At 42.0% G+C, this 26159-nt stretch overlaps 1 protein-coding gene across 2 annotated transcripts in view; it reads right to left on the bottom strand.

Annotated features, from left to right (window-relative positions):
• ASAH1 (N-acylsphingosine amidohydrolase 1) overlaps nt 1-25246 on the bottom strand; it is a 44757-nt gene extending 19511 nt beyond the window's left edge. Inside the window, exons 1-2 of one of the 2 annotated variants that reach the window (XM_041751954.1) lie at nt 25020-25246; nt 6339-6385 (exon numbers count right to left, since the gene is read on the bottom strand). In XM_041751954.1, coding sequence (XP_041607888.1) covers nt 6339-6385; nt 25020-25097 — 125 coding nt within the window. In that variant the 5' untranslated portion in view covers nt 25098-25246. The remainder of the gene's footprint in view (nt 1-6338; nt 6386-25019) is intronic. The other variant, XM_041751953.1, reaches the window with a different exon arrangement.
• Between the last annotated feature and the right edge of the window lie 913 nt (nt 25247-26159).

The following is a 26159-nucleotide window of genomic DNA, read 5'->3' as shown; positions in this document are numbered from 1 at the left end:
CCAGGATCAGGCCCTGGACTGAAGGCGGCGCTAAACCACTGAGCCACCCAGGCTGCCCCCTCAAAACTGTTTTTAAAGAAGGTTCTGATTTTCCTTTAAATGCTGAATCCACCCAGGTGGCATTTAACTCTATGGTCATCAATGATCTGAACCAGGATCCTTTTCCTTAAGTCTTAAAAAGGATCAGGATGGAATGAAAACTGTAATCACTCCAGATTGATTGAATCTGGCAAATCAGCTCGCTTGTTTCCTAGATGGGTCGCCTAGAGAAGGACTGCTGAAATTCTCAATTTTTTTACTTTGCAAAGGAAGGCTCCTAAACGTGATGTAATGAGCGCTGGGCGTTATAGAAGACTGATGAATCACTGACCTCAACATCTGAAACCAATACTGCATTGTATGTTAATCAACTGATTTTAAATTAAAAAAATAAAACTGAAAATAAAAAAAAACAAAATCTTTCCAGTTTCTATTATTGCAAAGACTCAGGACATTACTAAAAGGCTGGTACAAACTTAAGCGCCGCAGACACTGTCAGCCCTTTACTCAGTCTTTCCAACCTCCTCCTAATTCCCAAACACATGGCCCCGAGGAGCTACAGGTGCTCGCCCCGATCCTGTCTCCAGCAGCCTGCAGAAACCACTTTCCAGACTGGGAATGAACCTGTGTGTATAGTGACGCCAGAGCCACACTCTCCGTGCTTAGCCCCATGGCTTTAATGCAGCCTCTACCTCCAAGCACTGAAACAGCTCAAGGAGCCGGAGGGTCTCTTATAAACCACAACAGGTGCCCATCTCTAACCTATTCCCCTTTTGTCTAGGCCCCCTGAGAGGTACGCATCCTTCTTAGCTCCTCTACCTCTATTCATTTACTGGGCCAAGGGGCGCCTGGGGGTGCAGCTGGTTAGGCGTCCAACACTTGGTTTCAGCTCAGGTCACCATCTCAGGGTTGTAAGATCGAGCCCTGCATAAGAAGACAGCATCCACCTGCTAAAAATTTGTAGCCTTAAAGGGATTTGCTCAAATTCAAGTTTGATACTTAGGGCACCTAATCTCCAAACAAGGACTACACTCGGATCCAGATGCTACCCTTCATGATTGCTGATGTGACTTTTTGGATCCTCATGACAATTTACAAGAAACCCCTCTAACCAATGCAGCTTTTTCATGACTTACTGACAGTTCTTATTTAAAGGATGTAAATAGTAAATACCGTGCAGAGTATGCTATTGTAACTCCTTTTGAAATCACTGAGGCAGCACCTTTATCTTTGGCTATTTCTGTCCAACAGGCCAAGATCTATGCCCTCACTCAAACTTGTCCCTGAGCCAAGGATGAAACCACAAACATTTATACTGATAGTCAGTATGCCTTTGGGGCATTCATCAGTTTGGAATATTATGGAAACAATGAGATGTCCTTATCTCTGATGGAGATAAGATTAAAAATGGCTCTTACATCCAAAATGTACCAGAGGTCAGACTTTTGCCGGCTGCTCTACTACCCATAAGGTCCTTGGGTGTACCAGACTAGACTCCCTGGAGGCCAAACAAAACCACCTCACTGGTATTTCTACCAAAAATGCTGCTCTTAAGGAAATCAATACCCCAACATCTTTCACGGTCCAAAAGGATGTTCTCTCGAATGATTATTTAGAAAAACTGACAAGAGATACACAACAATTGGCCCCAGAGAGAGAAAAACAATATTAAAAATCTAGTAATTGTTGGCTTGATAAAAAGAAGAACTCTGGTTTGGACCAAATAACAACCTGGCCCTACCAGAAATTCTAAAATTCCCACTACTTACATGCCTTAAACCACTGGTCTAACAAAATGATAGCATTCATGAACCAATGATGATGGGAAAAATATGCAAAAGTGGCTACTTTACTTGTCCCATCTGTCCGAAGTATAATCCAGGGAAACCTGCTCACACAAATTCACCCCATACAGTTTTTCACTGATATAAATATATTTTAGTCATGGTTTGTATGTTTTCTCCCTGGACCAAGGTTTCTCTCAGGGACAGGCCAATGCTGCTTCTGTGGTTAAAATTCCCTTAGAAAAAGTATCCCTGCTCTTCCCCTAAGTGGCCCGAAGTGACCGCTGATAATGGTTCACTATTTGCTGGATCTAGAAAACCCTACAAAATCATGCAAGAGGTTCAAATCTTCATGTTCACTTTAAGAACACACATGAAACTGCCCAGGCCATGAAGGGTATATGTATCCAAAAAGCCACCAAGTATCTGAAAGAAGTGATGTGTGCCATTCCACTGCTGCAGTGGTGCCCAGCTGTGTCCAGGCCAAACACTGGGGCTGCACACAGGGTCAGTGGCCCAAGAGGAGTGCTGAATTTTTACTGCACATGCTTAAAAATGCAGAGTGTAATGCTGAACCTAAGGGTTTAGATGTAGATTCTCTGGTCATTGAGCACATCCACATGAACAAAGCCTCCAAGATGCGGCAAAGAACTTACGGGGCTTGTGGCTGGATTAAGCCATACACGAGCTCCGCCTGCCACATCCAGTTGATCCTTACTGAAAAAGAGCAGACTGTTCCTAAACCACAAAAGGAGGCTGCACAGAAGGAAAAGATATCCCAGAGGAAACTGAAGAAACAAAAACTTAAAACTTATGGCCTGAGAATAAACTCTGCATAGAATAAATGCAAATAAAAATAAAATAAAATTAAAAAATCATCCCTACCTGGGGAACCAGTCTCCAACTTAGTAACTTAATAGTGATCGGGGAACAATGTGATGGGTCAGGTGCTTCCACAAGTCTGTGCTCTTTACCCAGTTTCACAAACCTTCGCTGTGTGCACCATCCTCAGTCCTCAGAGTTAGCTGAACGTACTAATGGTGCTCTCAAGACTCAACTGGCCAAAGGTGTAGAGACCCTTCGAATGCCTTGGCTGATGGCACTGCAGCTGGTCCTTCTAAATTGCACATCTTCTCTCTGGGAATTCATACACTCAACCTACTGACACAGTTACGGGACATCCAGTACCCGTGGCCCCCGCCCCTCTGACCCAGAGTTGATAAAGGAGACATACTTCAATACTGGAAGGCCTAATTGCTTCTATTAGAGACAACCATGCTTTCGTAGAGCAATCTCTTCACAGAGCACTCCTAGGAGACAATGACCTGAAAAGTATCACACCTTACAACCCCGAGATTTCATCTGTTGGAAAACACATCTTCAGAAAGACTCTCCAACTTCACTAGAAAGGTCTTTTTTTCAGGTACCGCTAACCAACACTTTTGCCGCCAAACCTCAGGGTACAGACTCTTGGATTTATGGAACACATCTACTAAAGAAAGCGTAAAACCCTGGCTGAGCCTGCACACCAACAGGTGACCTAGAAAATTAGGAATTTCCCAGAACTGAAGCAAATGACATTTGATAAAATAGCTTTCCTAACACATCTGAACCAGGCCTGGATATCTTTTTCTCACTATTGCTTCTTCTCTTTCTTCTGTGGAAAGACAAGGCCCTTGTCTGCATTTCCCAAGCATTTATGAGAAGGGGAAACCTTTTTTTCAAGATTTTAATTAAATTCAAGTTAGTTCACATATAATGTAGTATTAGTTTCAGGGTAGAATTTAGTGATTCATCAGATGCATATGACACCCAGGGCTCATCACATCACATGCCCTCCTTAATGCCCATCCTTCAGTTACGCCATCCCCCCACCCACGGAAACCTCTTTTGATTACGGCCTTTCAGAAACAGCCTCATCATGATCCTGCAACAAATTAATTTTTCATTTGTTTCTCCTGAAGGGGTAGAAGGTACAATGCACAAAAGTCTTCTTTCATCTGAACTCCGTTATCTGACTCTGGATTCTTACCCTAATTCATAATCTCTGAATTTGCAACCTTACAGACTATACGATCAATAACGCACTTGGTTCCAGCAGTTTTTCTGAGATAAGACTGTGTTTAAAACGCCTTCGGGACGCCTGGGTGGCTCAGTGGTTGAGCATCTGCCTTCGGCTCAGGGTGTGATCTCGCATTCTGGGATCAAGTCCTGCATCAGGCTCCCCCATGGGGAACCTGCTTCTCCCTCTGCCTGTGTCTCTGCCTCTCTTTCTGTGTCTCTCATGAATAAATAAATAAAATATTTAAAAAAATAAAATATGTAAATCTTTAAAAATAAAAAAAGTAAAATAAATAAAATGTCTTTGAAGTTTTGCTATTTTGCAAAAAGTTAATCAGCTATCCCTTCATGTTACACCTGTATTGGATGTTTCCAAGTATGCTGTGTGTGCTCTTGGCAGTATTCACTATTCTGCTTCCACTATCTCTTTAGGCAGAGACCTCAGGAGGCATACGTGACTCTGCATTTGCTTTCACCAGGAAAACCTCTTTCCTAAGTCAGAATACATGCTAATAAATATTTCAGTTGGCTACTTTCAGTCCTGGTTTAGAGCCATCATACGATTTGCAGTTATGTTACTTCTTCTGTTTTGTGTAATTATTTTAAGTTTCTTTTTTCAAAAAAATATTTTATTTATTCATTCATGATACACACAGAGAGAGAGAGGCAGAGACACAGGCAGAGGGAGAAGCAGGCTCCATGCCAGAAGCCCGACGCGGGACTTGATCCCAAGACTCCAGGATCACACCCTGGGCCAAAGGCAGGTGCCAAACCGCTGAACCATCCAGGGATCCCCTATTTTAAGTTTCATATTTTGTTCCCTATCAACCTTTTTTTAAAAAGCAATGTACCCAGTAAGAAGATGCTGGTTCAATGCTCCAAGAAAATCTCCAACACATACAACCTAAGAAGACTTTCAATGGCAAGTTCCTGAGTGTTCCCTCCTAACCTTCCTTGTTAACTCAAATGTGGCTTTAACTGGTTTCCAACTGCTGTCCACCTTCCTCCCTGCATAAAACATGACAAGCAGGAAAGGTCCTTCCTGGCACTGAGGGGAAAAACCACTAAATATTGAAAACCTGACTCTTGATCACTGATGCTTTCAAAGAAAGATTTTTTTTTTTTTTAATTTTTAAGAAAGCTCCACCCTCAACGTGGGGCTTGAACTTACAACCCAGCAGGAAGAAAGGAGCCTTGCAAGTTGATGGTACTTTAGATACTACTTTACTACCCCAGCCCGAAGAAGAAAGACTTTGCTCCCACCCTGGCAACAGCCCAGCCAATAAGAGACTGCCATAACTCAGCCAATGAAGAGCTACTATGCTTTGAACTCCATTTACTCCAATGGACTTTTTTGTTTAAATAGCTTTTTTTTTCTTTTCTTTTTAAAGATTTTATTTATTTATTCATGAGAGACACAGAGAGAGAGAGAGGCAGAGACACTGGCAGAGGGAGAAGCAGGCTCCCGGTGGGGAGCCCGATGCAAGACTCAGTCCTGGGACCCTGGGATCACGACCTGAGCTGAAGGCAGATGCTCACTGAGCCACCCAGGTGTCCCTGAATAGCACTTTTTTTTTTTAAATAGCCTTCCTAACTTCCCTCTTTCCTCTATAAAAGAGCATTCTCCTCTTTTGTTCTGTAGGCTTAGGTTTGCTGTACCTTGCTTGTCCTGGATTGCAATTCTCTGCTATTCCCAAGTAAATCCATTTTTGCTGGTAAAATAACTGGCAGTTTTATTTCTCAGGTTAACAGGTTAAAGTTGCACTCTGCTTTTCCCTGCCCCCAGCATACTACTTTCAGAGAGAAGGAAAGTAGGGCAAAAAAAGATTACCTTTCCTTATGCCTTTATCTTATTTTCCACATTCTGTACCCTCTGGGCACGTGGGCTATTCTTACATCTTTCTCATAAACCCATTTTGCCACAAAAGATTTGAAAAAGCCATATACCTATACTAAAAATGTTAACATTAAATGTGCTCAAATATGACACTGCCCCCCCCCCCGCCCCCGCCTTATGTTTTTTAATCCCGTTTGCCCTTGACAGTTTTGATTATCATGCCAGGGTTTATTTCTTGAAGGTTTGACATAGAAGACCTTAGACTTTCTCCCAGTGTAATCTGGTGATTTATATTCAGGAACCACAGACAGTTCAGCTCTGCGTTTATCAGGATGAAAAAATGCTTGGCAGTAGACAGAATTTCCTGGAGAATGGAAATTCTTTTTTTCTTTGATTTTGATAAGCACTTTAATTATGGGGTATGTCCTTATTTGTCCAGGGTCTTAACTAAATACATAATACACAAACCTGAAAAAAATTCTCAGGAAAAAAAAATAGCTGTCTCAGAAGATGTGACTTAAAGTTTTCTTCATTATTGTCACTTTTATGAGATCATTACATAGGGAAAAATCTCCATAAAGGTCAAAGTCAATTTTGATCATCTGATGTTTACTCACGTTGGTCCAGAAGGAGGATAGGTTGATTTTCTGCAGTTTTCTGTCCACTAAAAAAAAAAAGGAAGAAAAAAATTAAGTTTCAGGAAATAAACTGAGTAGACAATGTGAAAAAAACAGTTGAAGATTGTGAAGACAAAATCAAACATGATTTGCCCTTTTAGATCTTCTCAATACCTCTTAAAAGTCTTTTCCTCCCAGGAAAACTTCTAAAGTTTCAAACTTAAGGGCATTTTCAGTCTTAATTCAATTTGCATTAGTGCTGTAATCTGGCTTCTATATTGCAAACATATTGAAAAAAGAGAAAATGTTAAAGTAGATGGAAATGTTTGTTAGGCTCATTTATCTCTAACAGTAAATTAAATCTTGATAGACTATGATATCACTTGAATTCATGAGCCAACTCCATTGCAACAGAGATTTGCAGCCCAAACCAGATTTTCAGGACACACTGTGCAGGGCCCTTCATAATCTGGCCATAATTTACCTTCCCAGCCTCCTTTGCTGCCACTCCTCTCACGCACAGCCACCTGCAACCACGTCCTCTCATCTCTGACCTTTCCCTGCCTGTGTATGTGCTATTCCTGGCATAAAATGCCTTTTCTCTACCTGACGAACTTTGGACTTTAATTTCTAAGACCTGGTTCAAATACTGTCTTTTTGTTAAGTCTTCCTCTACTTCCCATATGAAAATAGTCATCCTCTCCTCCGTCCTGCTGACAGAACCTGTGTACATCTCTATTACCACAGTTATGACAATGCACTATAATTATTTCCCTCTTAACTACCAGATTCTGTGCTCCTGGAGGTGAGGATGGCTCCCAACACTAAGACCCTCAGTGCATGAATGAATGAGTGAACGTGACTGTTTTAGGGAGACTATTCCAGCTTCATAGAGAAATAAAATCAGCTCTTAACATAAAATGATAGAAGTCCACGTGGATTTATGATTCTTTTATTACTAGCTCAAGATAGCAAGTAGGTGGGATCCCTGGGTGGCGCAGCGGTTCGGCGCCTGCCTTTGGCCCAGGGCGCGATCCTGGAGACCCGGGATCGAATCCCACATCAGGCTCCCAGTGCATGGAGCCTGCTTCTCCCTCTGCCTGTGTCTCTTCCTCTCTCTCTCTGTGACTATCATAAATAAATAATAATAGTAAAAAAAATTAAAAAAAAAAGATAGCAAGTAGGTTTATCTCCTTCTTCTGCAGATCCAATATTGTAAAAGTAAGATAATTTTTAAAAAGAAATGTAAATCCACAATAAGCAACAGAACAGGGAAGGGAACTACTCAAACTATAGTTTGAGTTTATTTTTTTTAAGATTTTATTTATTCATGATAGACATAGAGAGAGAGAGGCAGAGACACAGGCAGAGGGAGAAGCAGGCTCCATGCAGGGAGCCCGACATGGGACTCGATCCCGGGTCTCTAGGATCACACCCTGTGCCGAAGGCAGATGCTAAACTGCTGAGCCACCCAGGGATCCCCTATAGTTTGAGTTTAGAAAACAGTTCTGCAACAAGTATGTGTGGGAATAGAGATCTAACATCTTTTTTTTTTTTTTTTTAACAGAAGTACAGATGACACACAATGTTACATTAGTTTCAGGTAGACAACATAGTGATTCCACAACTCTACATGTCATGCAGTGCTCACCACAAGCCACCATCGGTCACCATACAATGCATTTTTGGAAGACCACCATATTCTCTATGCTGTACCTTTCATCCCTATGACTTATTCATTCCTTTAGGTCTTAACTTTTTATAGTAAAAAAGCGTATAATGTAGCTTGACATTACCTGTGATCCAAACATTAACTATCAAAATTACTTCACTACAGTGTAAGTTTCTCATATAATTGCTGTTTTGCCTTGTAATTTTAGACTGAATTCACTAAGAAACAGGATCAAGCATCAAATTATCAGAAGCTAATTCAATCGTTAGAATTTAAACTCTATTTCTAAAATACCAGAGTATAACATATGACATAATAAATAATATCAACTTGATAATTCAATATCAAGATAGCAAAAGCTAGGGACACCTAGGTAGTTCAGTTGGTTAAGCATCTGCCTTTGGCTCAGGTCATGATCTTAGGGTCCTGGGACAGAGCCCTCAGTCGGGCTCTCTGCTCAGAGGGGAGCATGCTTCTCCCTCTGCCTCCTTCTTTTAAAATCTTTTTTAAAAAACAAGATAGCAAAAGCTAATTTCCATAGCATTCAATGTTCAGAAACAGTGGTTGAGAGTATTCTTGTTTGAAAAAATTTCAGCCCCTGAGTTTAAAAATTACAGTAAAACGTACTGCTGCTAACCTAACTACTCTGTAATCCAGAAGTTTGGATATTCAGCATCTATTTCTTATAAAAATTTACAGAAATGATAATGGTCTACAAGAAGAAAAGACGTTCATGGCTGATATTGCTGGTTAATTAACACATGATAGATTAGAATATTTTCTACAAAGAACCTGTCAATCAGCAATATGATTAAAAAACACAAGCTTGAAACAGCTTGCATTTTCAAACTTTGAACATTTGTCCGACTAAGCTTTTGTGTGCTCCACACATATTTTCATCACCACTGTCAGTTGTTTTACAAAACAGATTCCATTTCATGTCTTCCTGAATTACTAAATTCTCAAGTTCTGTGAAAGCATCCTTGCTCGTAGTTATTCCACGCAGACTATTCAGAGAGACTTATTCTTCAGTCTCAAACTTGGCATTGGTGCTTTGATAAATAGCAATAATGAATCAGTGTCAAACACTTCAGTATCAATAACTGGGAATCCATTTGCCTTGCTCTTCAATTGACATGAATGTTTCTACCAAAGTCCTGGGTAACTGTTCTCACCTAAAGGCCAATAGTGCAAAAGAAATTTTCTCAGGACACGTTTCTTCTACTGCTGCAATCAAATGTGATTTCATTAACTCACCATGGGCAAATCGCTTTCCTTGCTCTGCTAACAGATGAGCTACTTCAAGACCTACTTTGGTTGCAACCTCATTTTGCTTTTTAAAATTTGTAAATAAATTCTGTGATGAGATACTGTTTTAAATCGTCTTATTTTCCTGATCATTTTTTCCAAGGAGTCGGGAATACTGTGACGACTGCTTAATCATGCCATGTTGACATATACTGCATTTCTTCAGCACAATGCTAGGTGTCCTTTGTCTTCTAATTAACTGACAAGATAACCCACACTCCACTTTGACTCAAGAGCACACCTGAAGTTTACTTTTTGTGTTTTGACATGACAGGTTTGCACTGATAATTTCTTTTACAGATAAAAATAACATGGTGCATTGATATGTGTGGCAGTTAAAATGCAGTTAAACTTGCATAGCCGTCACTTGAACTGTGCCAACAGGAGAGAAAAGCCAAAGCACACTGCACATAGGCTCTGCTAGACAACTCACCTGCTCTAATGCGAGGCGGCCACAGACGACAAGCAATACACAAGTGTGGTAACGTTCCAATACTACTCTGTTTATGGACACTAACACGTGAATTCCATATAATTTTTTTGAATTCCATGTAATTTTCACAAGTCACAAAATATTAATCTTCTTTTGATTTTTCCCCTCAACTTTTAAAAAATGTCAACACCATTCTTAGTTCGCAAGTCTTACAAAAAACGGGTGGCAGGCTGTATCGGGCCTGCCAACTGTTGTTTGCCAGCCACTGCTGGAAAGCATGAACACTTGTACAAGCTGTCTTTGTTCTTTCTAGACGACTTTTTTCCATTTCTTTAGAGGAAAACCCTTGGAGGTGGTGTGTATGTGTGAAAAAAAGAGAGGGAGAGAAAGACTGAGTGTTTCATTTTCTGCTTAGTGATAATGTCATGTGTGGTTTGGAGGAAGAGGTCAGGACCTCTTGATTTAACTCTCCTTTTACCTTCATTTAATATCCTTCTAGTACCCTCCAAGATAATTGCCACTCTGAGCCAGGACCTCTCAGGCAGGGCCTTCCCTCACAACAGCTGCTTCTCCTTGGTCTTATCAGCCAACACTCCGCATCTACCACCTACCTCCCCAAAATTACCTGAAGGTGCCTCAGACGCAGAGTCATTTACAATCATAGGCTCATGGACCCAGTATTGGCAGCACTTAGCTATATTAGTTTCCTATGGCTGCTGTAACAAGTTACCACAAACCTAATGGCTTAAAACACCACAAACTACGCTATGTTATAGCTCTGGAGGTCAGAGTCTGTAGTGGGTTCCAGGACTGTGCTCCCTCTGGGGCTCTTAAAACAGAATGTGTTTCCCTGACTTGCAGCTTCTAGAGGTCACCTGTGTTCTTTGGCTTGTGGCCCCTTCCCCCATCATCAAAGCCAGGAGAATAGCATCTTTTCTCGTCTCTGGCCTCCTGCCTCCCTCTTATAAGGATCTTTGTGATTATATTGGGCTCGTTCAGGTAATCCCACATAATGTCCCCATGTCAAGCTGCTTCACGAAATTGCATCTACAATGTCTCCTTTGCCATAAAGGGAACATACCTTTTCAGGATTAGGAATGGGCATCTTGGAGAAGCTATTACTCATCCTACCACACTATCCATACAAAAAGACACCAAGATGAAATATGTAAAATCTCGTAACAGACCAGGAATTACATATAACCATTTGCTATCAATTTGAAACACCAAACCCGAATCCCAGTAAGCAAAGTGCCTACTCTGTAAGAAATCAGTGCTTCTCATTAGTAGACCTGTATTACAAAGACAAATGTATTAACTTGTTAATATATTTTCATCGATAAAAAACTTGTGGAAATATATGTTATATAAGTACCCTACATAATATCCTTGATTCTCCTCTTAACCCACAATGCCTTAAAGATACTATCTAGCCCTGTACAAAAAAGCTGAATGACTCCTGCCTGAGAGTAAACGCCTCTAGGTCTAATATTTAGGCACAAAGAAAACAAATGAAAAATAACCTAACTCAAAAATATTCAATAATTTAAGGAACAGAAAAAATAATGTAAAGTAATAATCAGCTTCAATACTCTGATTACTCTAACAGTAACCTCAAGAGAAATATGTTCTATTTATAAAACAAGATGACATGAAAAGAGGTAAATCAAATACTTAAAAGAAAAACTGCTGAAATAAAAAGATAGAAAAGTAAAGGTGAGAAAATCTGTCTTACAATATAGAAAAAAAATTACATAGAAAACACAGGAAAGGTATTTATCCAAAGGATACAAACATAGTGATCCAAAAGGGCACCTGCACCCCAGTGGTTTTTTTTAAAGATTTATTTATTTATTTATTCATGAGAATACACAGAGAGGAGAGAGAGAGAGAGAGGCAGAGACACAGGCAGAGGGAGAAGCAGGCTCCATGCCAGGAGCCTGAGCAGGATTTGATCCCGGGACTCCAGGATCGTGCCCTGGGCCAAAGGCAGCGCCAAACCAGGGATCCCCAACCCCAGTGTTTATAGTAGTGATGTCCACAATAGCCAAAATATGGAAAGAGCCCAGATGTCCATTGGCAGATGAATGGATAAAAAACATGTGGGGTGTGTGTGTGTGTGTGTGTGTGTATACATATGTATATGTATACACACACACACACAACAGGGTATCACTCAACCAAAAAAGAATGAAATCTTGCCATTTACAATGATGTGGATGGAATGAGAGTGTATTATGCTAAGGGAAATAAGTCAAATAAGAGAAAGACAAATACCATATGATTTCACGCAGATGTGGAATTTAAGAAACAGATGAACATAGGGGAAGGGAAGGAAAAATAAGATGAAAATTGAAAGGGAAGCAAACCATAGGAGGTGCTGAACTCTAGGGAACTGGGGGTTGCTAGAGGGGATGGAGGTGGGGGGACGGGGTAACTGGGTGATGGACATTAAGAAGGGCCCTTGATGTAATGAGCACTGGGTGTTATATGCAACTGCTGAATCACTAAATTATACCTCTGAAACTAATAATACAGTGTGTGTTAACTAAATCTAATTTAAATAAAGAAAACATAGGAAAAATAAAATTATAAAATAAACCACAGGAGAAAAAAAATAGAAAGGTTTATAAAATCAATATGCAGGGTTCAGCATCTGATTAACAGGATTTCAGAAAAGAGAAAACACAAAAAATAAAGAGGAAACTATGAAAGAAATAATACAAGAAATTTTCCTAGACCTGAATAGAGATGTGTTTTAAAATGAAAATGCCTAATGATTACTCAAAAAAAAATTACTGGAAAAAAAAAAAGAGCCTTCAGTGAGACACATAACCATGCTATTTCAGACATAAATAAAGACAAATAAGCACTGGGTTGGGGAGGAGGTCCTGCAAAAGAATAAGAATTACACTCCCATCAGACTTCTCACAAGCTACGTGAATGCCAGAAGAGAATGATGCCATTATTTCCTTTGCAGGGAATTAATTTCAAACTAGAATTTTATAACTGGTCAAGACATTGATCAATTTTGGGATTTAAATGAAATCTCGATTTTAAGTCATTGCAAAGATGCAGAAAAGTTGATCTCCCACACATTATTTCTTAACAAGTTACTTTTATATTCTAGCAAAACGAGAGTAAACCAAGTCAAAGAACAGGATCCCAAAAGAATGGCTCCAGCATACACGGTAAAGGGAACCCTGAGGACAGAGAAGGCTCTCAGGAACAGGTGTCCTAACAAAGGAGACTAAACTGTATGGCTGAAGGACTGGAAGAACTTGAGGATTCAGGAGAAGAACGGAATTTATGAAGAAAAGAAAAACAACTAGAAATAATAGGAAGAAACTGTAGCATCAGAAAAGTATGGTCCAAATAAAAACAAAATGGTCCCAACTAGAATGGGAATTCAGTAGGTCTTAAGAACAGACACAATAAATACTGAGAGAATATATCAGAAGTTGAAAAATATGCAAAATATAGTCAGGATAGGGGCGCCTGGGTGGCCCAGTTGGTTAAGCTTCCAACTCTTGATTTCAGCTCAGGTCATGACCTGGGGTCACTCAGGGGTGTGAGATGGAGCCCTGAGTAGGGCTCCGCATGCAGGGCAGAGTCTGCTTAAGATTCTCTCTCTCTGTCTCAATTTCATTATGTCAACTGTAATTCATATGTCTGAGACCTGTATCTAGAATATATAAATATCTTACAACTCAATAAGAAAAAGACAATTTAATTAAAAAATAGGCAAAGGATTTGAACAGACATTTCTCCAGAGAAGATATAAGTCAACAAAAATATGAAAAGATGCCAAACACCATTTGCCAATAGGAAAATGCAAATCAAAACTACAATGAGTGATCCCTGGGTGGCTGAGCAGCTTAGCGCCTGCCTTCGGCCCAGGATGTGATCCTGGAGTCCTGAGATCGAGTCCCACATCAGGCTCCCTGCATGGAGCCTGCTTCTTCTCCCTCTGCCTGTGCCTCTGCCTCTCTCTCTCTATGTGTCTTTCATGAATAAATAAATAAAATCTTTAAAAATAAAAAAAAACTACAATGGGATATCACTTCATATCCACTAATATGGCAATAATAATAATAATAAAACAAGTGTTGGCTTGGATGTAGAGAAATTGAACCTTCATACAGTGTTGGTGGGAATGTACAATATTGCAGTTGCTTTGGAAAACTGGTACTCTCTCAGTTAGACATATAGTTATCATGTGACCCCACAAGTCTGCTCCTAGGTATAAACTCAAAAGATATGAAAATATGTGTCCACACACAAAAAAACATTCACAAATAGAAATGTTCATAGCAGCATTACAATACCAAAAGTGGGAACAATCCAAATGTCCATTAATGGATGAATGAATGATCAAAATGTGGTATATCCATACAATGGAAATTATTCAATCATAAACAGAAATAAAGTATTGATACATGCTACAATGTGGATGAACCTTGAAAACACGATGCTAAGTGAAAGAAGCCAGTAACAAAGGGCCACATACTTTATGATCTGATCTCCTTTATATAAAATGTTGAAAAAGGACAAATCCATAGAGACAGAAAGTATGTAAATGATTGCCTAGGGCTGAGGGGCTGGTTTCAGGGTTAGGGCTAAGGGCTAAGAGGTTTCTTTTTGGGGTGATGAAAATGTTCTAAAACTGACTGGAGAGGGATGCTTGGGTGGCTCAGTGGTTGAGCGTCTGCCTTTGGCTCAGAATGTGATCCTGGGATCCGGGATCGAATCCTGCAAAGGACTCCCCACAGAGAGCCTGCTTCTCCCTCTGCCTGTGTCTCTGCCTCTTTCTGCATCTCTCATGAATAAATATATAAAATCTTAAAAAAAAAACTGGAGAAATGGCTGCACAACTCTGTGAATATTCTGAAACCAAAAATAGTTTTAGGGAGTGAACTGTATATCAGTTATATTTCAAAACTGTTAAAAAAAAAAAGGTGCAGGGAAGATGACTGAAGGGAAGCTAAATTTTTATCCATCATTGCAGGACTGGAGTACAACGCCTAACGCTGATTGAGGCAAAGTAAGCATCAACATACCAAAGTAATATTCATAAAAATAAACCAGGAGTGATTAAAAACTTTTAGGCCCCAATATGGCTTGGGCACCAATTAATCCAAACAGACTGAGCTGCAAACAACTAGTGTGACAGTAGATACAGGTTCTGGCTGATATCCCCTGAGTACAAATAGTCCAAAGTGTTTGCTTCTAGGGAAGGGTAATGGGGGTAGAAAGAATGAAGCAGGAAATTATGGATTCTCATCAGAAGCCTATCTAGATCATTTGATTTTAACTAAATACACTTTGATACAAATTTTACAACATTAATTTTAAAAATTGCATAATTTCATTTACATTATGTGAAGATTTTCAAAGACTGATTCTCTGACAATTTAAGTATTTGAAACTATCATTATCTAAAATTATTTTAAAATAACATATAGAGGGGATCCCTGGGTAGCTCAGCGGTTTAGCGCCTGCCTTCAGTCCAGGGCCTGACCCTGGAGACCCGAGATTGAGTCCCACTGTCGGGCTCCCTGCATGGAGCCTGCTTCTCTCTCTGTCTGTGTCTCTGCCTCTCTCTCTCTCTCTTTGTGTCTCTCATGAATAAATAAATAAATAAAACCTTAAAAAAATAAAATAACATATAGAGCAAGGACAGGAAGATGATGGCAGAGTGAGAGGACCCTAGGCCTCCTTCAGCCCATGAATACAACCAGATAACTACCAAATCATCCTAAATACCTCAGAAACTGACCCGAAAACTGGCAGAACTAAAGGTAGAGAAAAGGCCATAGTGAAGAAAGTAGGAAGGACACAGATGTGGTATGGGAGAGGAAGAGATCATGACTGCTGCAGTGGTGAGGGAAGCAGGGCCACAGAGAAGGGCAAGAGACAGACTAGCTCACAGGGGAGTACAAGGGAAAACGAAATCCCCAAAGAAACTGGCTTGGAAAGCAAGACGGGCCAAATTTTGTGACTTCTGGAAACCAGTGGGGCTTAAAGCCTAGAGTTTTAAAGATCAGAGGGCTTGGTTTGGGTAGAGTTCAGAGAGCATTGCGCAGCTCTTCAGAGAGAAGGCAGGCAAATAATCTGTAGTGTGTGGCAATAGTGATCTGAAGAGCACCTGGGGCACATGGTACGGGGGTTATTTGCTCACCTCTGAGCACATCCCAGAGAGAGTTCACAAGGAGACTCCTCCAAGAACAAGCTGGCTGGCACATTTCCCTCCCCTGCCCTTGAGCATAAGCACAGGGTTACCTGCAGGAACTAGCACTATAACCACACTCACTACTTAATGTGCTTATACCAAACTCTGACCCTACACACCAGTGGAACTGCCTTCCTCTGCTCTCCCCTCCCCAACCCAAGTCACACTCGCCTCAGTCCCAGCACAGTGGTTCACTTCCCCTAAAAGACTGGCTCAAACCCCTTCTCACACTGGGTCTCCCCACTTGGGAGTTTGACACAGCTTCTGTTCCAGCTGTAGTGGCAACAGTCTCATTTCACAAACAGACCAAAACACATCCAATTAAAACTAGCTACAATTAGGCCAGGGACCAAACACTGCCCACAAACGAAGAGAGATAAGTGGCCTACAGATAAGTGGCCTGACAGAAAGAGTGGCCAGGACACAAAAACAGAGCACAGGCAGCACACAGTGGAGACACTCCCAGAAGCACCAGGCCTTCGGGAACAAGAAACACTGCATGGCAAGGCACTATAGGACCTCTTCTTCATAAGGCCATTTTTCACAAGAACAGGAGATACTGACTTTTCCAACATACAGAAATAGTCACAGAGACTTGGATAAAATAAGACAGAGAAACTTATTCCAAATGAAAGAACAGGGTAATAAGGCCATGGCCAGAGATCTAAGGGAAGCACATATAAGTAACATGCCTGATAGAGAATTTAAAGTAATAATCATAAGGATGCTAACTGGACTTGAGAAAAGTAGAAGACATGAATGGGACCCTTAACACAGATATAAAAAAAAATAAAGCAGAAATAAAGAATACAATAAATGAAATGATAAATACACTGATGAAATGAACATTAGAATTAAAGAAGCAGAGAAATGAATTAGTAATCTAGAAGACAGAGTAATGGAAAATAACCAAGATGAACAAGGGAGCATATGACAAAGTACAACATCCACTCATGATAAAAACCCTCAACAAAGTAGGTTCAGAGGGAACATACCTCAACACAACAAAGGACGTATGTGAAAAACCCACAGCTCACATCACCCTTAATGGGCAAAAACCCATTTTTTTCCCCCCTCGGGTCAGGAATGAGACAAGGATGTCCAGTCTCATCATATTTATTCCACATAGTACTGGAAGTTCTAGCCATAAATCTCAGACAACAAAAAAGTAGAACTAAAAGGCACCCAAATTGGTAAGGAAGAAGTAAAATTTTCAGTTTATATACTATGTAGAGGAAACCCAAAAGACTCCAGCAAAAAAAAAAAAAAAAAAAAAACTGCTGGAACTGATCAATGAATTTAGTAAAGTTGCAGGATATAAAAATCAATCTACAGAAATCTGTTGCATTTGTATACACCAATAATGAAGTAGCAGAATGAAAAATTAAGAAAACTATCCGAAGTGCACAACACCCAAAATAAGAAGATACTTGGGAATACAGGTAACTAAAGAGGGAAAGGCCTACACTCTGAAAACTAAACAACACTGATGAAAGAAATTGAAGAAGACACAAAGAAATGGAAAGATATTCCATGCTCATGGATTGGACAGAGAAATACTGTTAAGATATCTATACTACCCAAAGCAATCTACATTTTTAAATGCAACCTCTATCAAAATACCAAGAGCATCTTTCACAGAACTAGAACAAAGGATTCTAAAATTTGTATATTACCATAAAAGACCCTGAATAGCCAAAGGACTCATGACAAAGAGGAGTAAAGTTGGAGGCACTACAAGTTATATTACATTCGCAGACCTCAAGTTCTACTACAAAGCCGTAGTAATCAAATGCTATAATACTGGCACAAACACACACACACACACACACACACACACACACACACACAGATCAATGGAAAAGAATAGAAAACCCAGAATTAAACGCACAACTGTATGGTTAATTCATCTTCAACAAAGCAGGAAAAAATATCAAATGAGAAAAAGACAGCTTCCTCAATAAATGGTGCTGGGAAAACTGGACAGCAACATGCAAAAGAATGAAACTGGACCACTTTCTTACTCCATACACAAAAATAAATTCAAGATGGATTAAAGGCCTAAATGTGAGACCTTGAAACCATAAAAATCCTCAAAGAAAAAAAACATAGGCAGTAACTTCTTTGACATTGGATTAAACAAGTTTTTTCTTCATTTGTCTCCTGAGACAAAGGGAAGCAAAAGTAAAAAATAAACTATTGGGACTACATCAAAATAACAGCTTCTGCACAGTGAAAAAACAATCAACAAAATTAAAAGTCAACCTACAAAACGGGAGAAGATATTTGCAAGTGATATATCTGATAAAGGGTTAGTATCCAAAATATTTAAAGTACTCAAACAACTCGACACCCGCCCCCAAAATAATCTTACTAAAAAAATGGGCAGAAGACATGAACAGACATTTTCCAAAGCAGACATAGAGACGGCCAACAGACACATGAAAAGATGCTCATCATTACTTACCATCAATGAAATGCAAATCAAAACTACAATGATATATCACCTCACACCTGTCAGAATGGCTAACATTGACAACATAAGAAACAACCGGTATTGTCAAGGATGTGGGGAAAAAGGAACCCTCATGCACTGCTGGTGGGAATGCAAACTGGCACAGCCACTGTGGAAAACAGTATGGAGGTTCCTCAAAAAATTAAAAACAGAACTACCCTATGATCCAGTAATCGCACTAACTGGGTATTTACCCAAAGAATACAAAAACACTAATTCAAGGGAAAACATGCACCCCAATATATATATATATATCCCCCAATGTTTTATAGCAGCATTATTTACAGTAGCCAAGATATGGAAGCAGCCCAAGTGTCTGATGAATGGATAAGGAAGCTGTGGTATATACACAAAATGGAATATCATTCAGCAAAAAAAGAATGTAATCTTGCCATTTGCAACAACATGGAGTTAAAAGAGTATTATGCTAAGCAAAATGAGTCAGAGAAAGACAAATACCATATGATTTCACTTATATGTGGAGTTTAAGAAACAAAAGAGCAAAGGGGGGAAAGGTCAAATCAAGAAGCACTCTTAATTATAGAGAACAAGCTGATGGTTATGGGGGGAGGGGTGGATTAAGGGCACTGGTGATGAGCACCGGGTGATGTATGGAAATGATGAATCACTATATTGTAGAGCTGAAACTAATATTATGTATGTTAAGTAACTAAACTTAAAAACAACAAGGGACACCTGGGTGGCTCATTCAGTTTCCCCTGAGGTCATGGTCTCTGGCTCATGGGATCAAGCCCCATGTTGGGCTCCATGCTCAGCGTGGAATTGGCTGCTTGAGATGATCTCTTCTCCCTCTGCCCCTCCCCCAGTCTCATGAGCACTCTCTCTTTCTAAAATAAATCTTAAAAAAAAAAAAAGACAACAATAGGGGTGCCTGGGTGGCTCAGTCTATTAAGTATCTGCCTTTAGCCTAGGTCATGATCCCCGGGTCCTGGGATCAAGTTCCGTGTTGCTCAGCTTCTCTCTCTCAGCTTCTCCCTGCTCAGCTTCTCCCTCTCTCTCTGCCCCTCCGCTGCTTGTGCTAGCTCTTTCTTAGATAAGTAAAGAAATAAAATCTATTAAAAAAAATTACAACATATAACTGCAATGGAGGGCACTACTCTAAGTTCACCAGTCCTTGTTTAGCAATGTTATAAATGGACACTGAAGGGCAGTCCTGGTGGCTCAGCGGTTTAGCGCCGCCTTTAGCCCAAGGTGGGATCCTGGAAACCCGGGATCGAATCCCACATCGGGCTCCCGGTGCATGGAGCCTGCTTCTCCCTCTGCCTGTGTCTCTGCCTCTCTCTCTCTCTCTCTGTGACTATCATAAAAAAAAAAAAAAATGTGATTTAATTCATAAAAATCCAATTTACTGAATTTCACGTTATCAGGAACTTTAACTTCATGTTCAGGATACAAGGCCCATCTCCATCAGGGACTGAGAGTTACACAACCGGTGACAGAAGCAGTCTCCAGAGCTCCAGCCCAGCTTCCTTCCCCTGCTCTCTTACACAGTTTCCCACGGAAACAGCAATAAAACCAAAGTCTCAATTCCTAAATAGGGAGGGGCACCTGGGGGGGCTCAGTGGTTGAGCATCTGCCTGTGGCTCAGAGCGGGACCCCGGGTCCCGGGATCAAGTCCTGTATCAGGCTTCTCCCTCTGCCTACGTCTCTGCCTCTCTCGGTCTCTCATGAATAAATAAATAAAATCTTTTAAAACAAATAATCCCTAATAGGGAACAATCTCCATTTCCTTCAGGGCTTTTGATGATCACTATAATCAACTCAGCAACCAGTGCAATGTAATAATGCTCATGTCATCCTAATAATTATATCTGCACAACGTGGGTACAAAAGCCAATATAAAAATCTAACGACAAGGCATATTTCTTTTTTTTTTTTTTTTTAAGATTTTATTTTGGGATGCCTGGGTGGCTAAGCAGTTTAGCCCCTGCGTTTGGCCCAGGGTGTGATCCTGGAACCCTGGGATCGAGTCCCTGCATTGGGCAATAAATAAAATCTTTAAAAAAACAAAAGTAAACTAAAAGCACTAAATAAAATCTTAGAAAAAAATTAATAGTCATACATCTATTATTTTAGAGAAAAAGAATGGCTGATTTTTTTTAAAGATTTTATTTATTCATGAGAGACACAGAGAGAGAGAGAGAGGCAGAGACACACACAGGCAGAGGGAGAAGCAGGCTCCATGCAGGGAGCCTGACATGGGACTCGATCCTGGGTCTTCAGGATCAGGCCCTGGGCCCAAGGTGGCGCTAACTGCTGAGCCACCCAGGGATCCCAACAAGGCATATTTCTTATGAGACAATGTGAGGGATGTTAAAAGTGCTCTGTCAAGACTTAGGAGAAAAGTCCACCTGCCCCAGAGGGGACAGTAGCCTTGCCATCCTGTATGTGGGAGTCTGAGGCCAATAAAACACTGTGCTAGAATAATCCTGGCAGCAATAAACAAACATGAAGTATAGGCATAACATCGGCACAGAATCTGGCTGAAAGAGTAAAGGGTAAACGTGATTGAGATTTTTAAAGGTAGCATCATAAAACCAGGCTATTTCAGGAGCTCTAAAGGTTTTAATGCCACAGTCATTTTAAACAAAAAGGTTAGATTTGGGGGTAGAGTGGAGACAGCTGCAATCTCACCGTCAAGGGAGTTTTCGATGAGGGATGACAGCTTCAAAATCTATGTAGAGACTTGAAATGGAATTACAACAAGCTCATTTGTTATTTAAAGTTTCTTACTATCTCCAAATTTAACTATACACAGTTTTAATAATAGACAACCTTATCAAGACAGGTAAAAATTTAAATACCTGATAGGTAAAGATTATAAATAGGTGATAGAGGTTTATGTAGTTGGCTTAGCATATCATGCTACTCTATCACAGGGGAAAAGCAACCAACTTCGAATCTCAAGATCTTTCACCTGCTTTCTCATTTTTGCTTCGCAGGACCAGAGGAAGTGGTGAAAATCTAATGTTCCCTGTGTACAACAGAGCAGACACACACCTATTGAGTAAGGCATGTTTTTGCACATATAAGAAACTCCAATGAGCAAGCAGTTTGTTTCCCGACCTTTGATGGGATGGAACTCTATTAAATTAGGAACATTTAGGTAAAAGGAATAGGAATAAACCTTCCATGAGGGCTGGAACCTTTGTATCTATCACTAACTCATTAACAGCATCTGGAACAGAATCTGGCACACAGTAGTCATGCAATATTTGTTAACTAAGTGAATAGATTATATCTGTGTGTCCCTTCCTTTATGGTACCTGGGGAAAGCAGATGCACTATAATAATACTGGGCAGGCAGGAAGAGAGGGGGTGTATGTGGTTCTTGGAAACTTAGTAAAAATCACTGTTAATAAAAGCTCACACTTTGTATGAGAAGTTGATGCATAAAAATAAGTTTGACTCAGCAATTAATTACTGAGCCATTATGTTTCATTCTCAGAATCTGCTCAGATTTATGACTGACAACAGTCATCAGTCTCACTCCGATTCCTTTCCTTCTCATCATGCCTCAGCCTACATCAGCTTATTTTCTGCTCTCAACACTGCTCAGGCCAAGGTGACCATGACCAATGACCTCCAACTGCCATGTATAACATACCTGGCATCTCAGAGGCATCCAACACAGGGAGAACCTGCTCCACTCTCTCCTCTGAGCTTCTGCAACACTCACTCTTCCACCCTGGCTGCTGCTTTAAACTTTGCCATTTCTTCTCTCCCCTTAATCTTTGCCTGTCCTCTTCTCTTTCTATGTCATCCATCTGCTCAATGTTCACTTTCTCCAGTGGCTTTAAGTAGCATGCCTGCGACTCCCATCTCCCTCTTCTGAGCTGCAGTCCCAACAGCCTCCTGGATATCCTGGTGCAACTGGAAATTCAATATAACCAGAATAAAAACAATCTTCATTCTTTCACCACAATTTTTCCCTTCTTGTGTTCCCTTGCAGTGATGCTGACATTTGGCCAACTAAGCACTTGAGAAAGTCAGCTGTCCCCCATCCTCACCCAATCCTTCCTTCTGCTCGTTCCAAACTTTTTCTAGAACCATCCACTTCTCTCTCTCTCTCTCTCTCTCTCTCCACTGCACTGTTTTCTCCCCCAGACTAGTCTCCTTATATCCACCTTTGCTCCCTTTAACTTCTGATCTTTTTAATGTGAAAAGGTCCAGAGCCTTGGATGACACAGTCTTCATCTCCCACTTCAGATACTTCTTGTGGCCACCTCTGCCACCACCATCATTTAGTAGGTCTTTTGATAAAATGGGTAATTAAGAATGACTCAGGAAGACCTTAAAACATACTGTATTGTGAAAAGCCTCAAACACAAAACCCACAGACATTCCAAATCAAATAATTTGTTTGTAATTTAAAGCCGTCCTCATTGTTCACATTTATCAAAAGTAGTTTTGAAATATCTTTTGTTACTATGTGGATACACACAATTTACCATATGATTCAAAGTGCAAAACTGCTTATTCTTTTCAGAGAATGAGGTCACAATACTTCTGTGAACTTTCAATGGTTTCTTTCAGACAGAATTTTCCAGATTAATGAAATATTTTAAAAAGCCCAGCACAAGGGAGTCCAAATTTTTATCCTCCCAGTGGAGATGTTAAAAAACAAACAAAACCCCATGTACATAAAAGAAAAAAAACACCTTAAAAAGAAAAATTGAAAAGCCACAAAATTAGAACAGATAGCATTCTAAATTAATAATTTTGGCTTTGTGCCCTCATTTTTCTCATTTAGGACTTATAAAAACAGCTTCCCAACAGGCTAGACTAGATTTTGACAACCACTATTCTAGATAAGAACTATTATCTTGTTGTTCTAAAGATGGCTTTTTAAAAACTCATGCAGAAAATGCCAAAGAAGGAAAAATAAATGTACCCCCAGACCCCTGAAACTGCTCAGAGGTTCACAATTAGACCCCAATATTATTACGCACTGGTATAACACATTCAGGCCACTTTTGATCTCATGTTGGCTATAATCAATTTCAAAAAATACCTCAGTTTACTCTGAAACATGATAAAATGAAACAAATCTACTTCATGATTCTGTTTAAGCACAAAAACAAGGGTATTGTGCAACCCACAAAATGCCAAACACCCCCTTCTCTTGCTAAATGAATGTTTCTTCTTTACTCAATCACAGAATTGCCCCACCTCCTGAAAGTATCCAATGTAGAGCAAACCTCCTATTCCTTAGACCTATCCCCAATCACACAATCAAAGTCCAAATTATGAAATAGGTTTTGCCAAATGCCCTTTTACTGAGAGGCCCTACAATTGCCCATGGTGTGCGTTCTTTCCCACTGCAAAGAGTAATAAACCCGATTTGTTCAACTACGCGTGTTTTCTGGTGGCCTCTGACTGAAGGGCCCCTATGGTATCAAAGTATTAAATTCTTTTAAAATTCTCAAGATCCCAACCACTTTACAGCATATGAATTCCCTACACACACTAAAGCAAACACTTTATTTCTTTGTACACTCTTCCAATCCTTGTCCACGAGTGTATACCGCATATTTTTCTGTTACTAAAATCACTGTAGTGCCATTTTATTATGTTTTTATTGCTTAACAGTCTATCAATTTTATTGAATGAATAATATCCCACCATGATTTCATTCTTAGATCATGTCTCCTTAGAAAAATAAAAAGAGAAGGAAATGCCTGTCAATAGCCTACCTAAGCTTTTCAAAACCACCCTCATCACATCTCAGGTCAGATGAGATGCCTTCTTTGGCATTTTCTGCATATTCATCTGATCTGCTGGCAAAGAGAAATGGAGTCTCACTGCTTTTAAAGAAGAGAATTATGGAAGAGCACCAAACTCAGTGTCCAGAGGCCTGAGTTTAGGCATGCTTCAGTAAGCAGTAGTGTGACCTCTGGCTAGACATTTTCCCACTGAGTCTACTTCCTTCTCTGGCTGGTCCCTCACTGTCCCTTGCAGTTACCAAGTCTGAGTTCCTGTGACTTCCTTTTGGGGAAAGAGCCACGGGACAGGAGTTCCCATGACTCTGGGGCTAAGGCCACAGCAGCCACCTCGGGCCCTGTCTGGGCGGCTCCCACCGCCCTGGATGGGGACGCCTGGGCTTTCCTCAGGGACTTCAGGAGCCTCGTCTCCTTGGGCACCCGGTCACCCGGCAGAGAATGCCACAGTCGTCAGGCTTCTCTGAGGTGTGTAACGAGGCCCCGGGAGCTTGTTCTTAGCAGTTCAGGATGCGCGGGCCTGGAACTGGTAAAAACAAGCGCGATCGCTCGCATTTGGGGGTGCGCAAGTCCCAATCAGCATTTTGCGGAGATGAGCGTTTCCCCCGAAAGGCCTTCTTGTCCCGGCCCGTGTGGAATGAGGCGGGACCGGGTCCAGGGGGACGGGGTCCAGCGGGACGGGGTCCAGCGGTCCGCCGCGCACCCCCCCCGCACCTGCGCCTCCTCCGCACCTGCGCCTCCTCCGCGCCCGCACCTGCGCCCCCCCACCCCCGCACTCACCGGCGGCGCCTGCTGCGCGGAGGCGCAGGTGACAGCCGCGGCCGCGAGGACCAGCGCTACCCGGCTCCAGCCCAGCATGGTCCCAGCCGCGAGGCCGCGCCGCAGCACACCGCCGACGGGGCGAGGACACCACCTGGGCTCGGAGCAGGCCGCGCCCCGCCGCCGCGTGACCTGCGACGCGGGACCGCACCAAGCGGGGCGGAGCGGGGACCGGAGGGCCCGGGGCGCGGGGTGCGGGCAGGGCGGGGCTCCTCGGCGGGGCGCCGGGGCGGCGGGCGGGCGGGGGGGGGGCGCGCAGCAAGGGGCGAGGAGCCCGGGGCTCGGCGGGCGCGCGGCCTTGGGACGCGGGGCTCAGCCCCTAGGGCTTCCCCCTCCGGGGGGCAGTGGTTGGGCCGAGCCCGAGCCCCAGCCCCGCCCCGGGGGGTGGAGCTCCGGAACTTTTCCCGGGTCGTGCCCCCTGGCGGTCCGCAGCCTCCGCCGAGCCTCCTCCGCTCGGGCGGGGTAGGGGGGGGTCCCCCTGGGCTCTGGGCCCGGCGCCCCTTGTGCAACGTCTGCAAGCGGCCCGGGCGAGGCGTGCGCCAGGCCACCCCGTGCAGAGGCGCGGAACGGACCCAGCTCGCCAGAGGCTCAAGACGCGGCGGCGTAACGCGCGACCCCGACGCGCCTTTGCCGAGTGGCTCCGACCGTGGAGCCACTGGACCGGCCCAGGTGTTAGGGGCAGGAGGGGAGGTTTCGGGGACCTAATCCCCCCGGACACTGCGAGCTACGAATTACCCATTTAGGTTTCCACCGCAGAGCTGACGAGTCACAGAATTCAGGTTTTCAGTTACTTGGACTTAGAGACAGGTGGAAGGACCAGGTAGCCCGCGAACCTTCCTTCGCGGGTGCGTCCAGCCACCCAGCAGCTGTGCGTTTTCGTCTAAACCACGAAGCCTGTATGTTGGCAGGACTGGGCTAAACCGGCAGGAGAGTCCTGTATGCGGTGGTGTCCAGCCTGCACCTGCAAAACCAACAGGCTTAATTGCCTGCCATTCATGCCTTCCTTGGACATGATCGCCCTGTTGGAGGTTACTTAGAAGTCCCACAGGAAGCCTTTCTGACCAGATTGCACTTTCTGGTCGAGTCTCTAGGATTTTCCCA

Source organism: Vulpes lagopus, chromosome 4 (assembly GCF_018345385.1).
Source record: "Vulpes lagopus strain Blue_001 chromosome 4, ASM1834538v1, whole genome shotgun sequence".
Classification (NCBI taxonomy): Eukaryota; Metazoa; Chordata; class Mammalia; order Carnivora; family Canidae; genus Vulpes; species Vulpes lagopus.
Note: the sequence above shows the minus strand (reverse complement) of the source record. Positions and strands in the feature narration are given on the sequence as shown.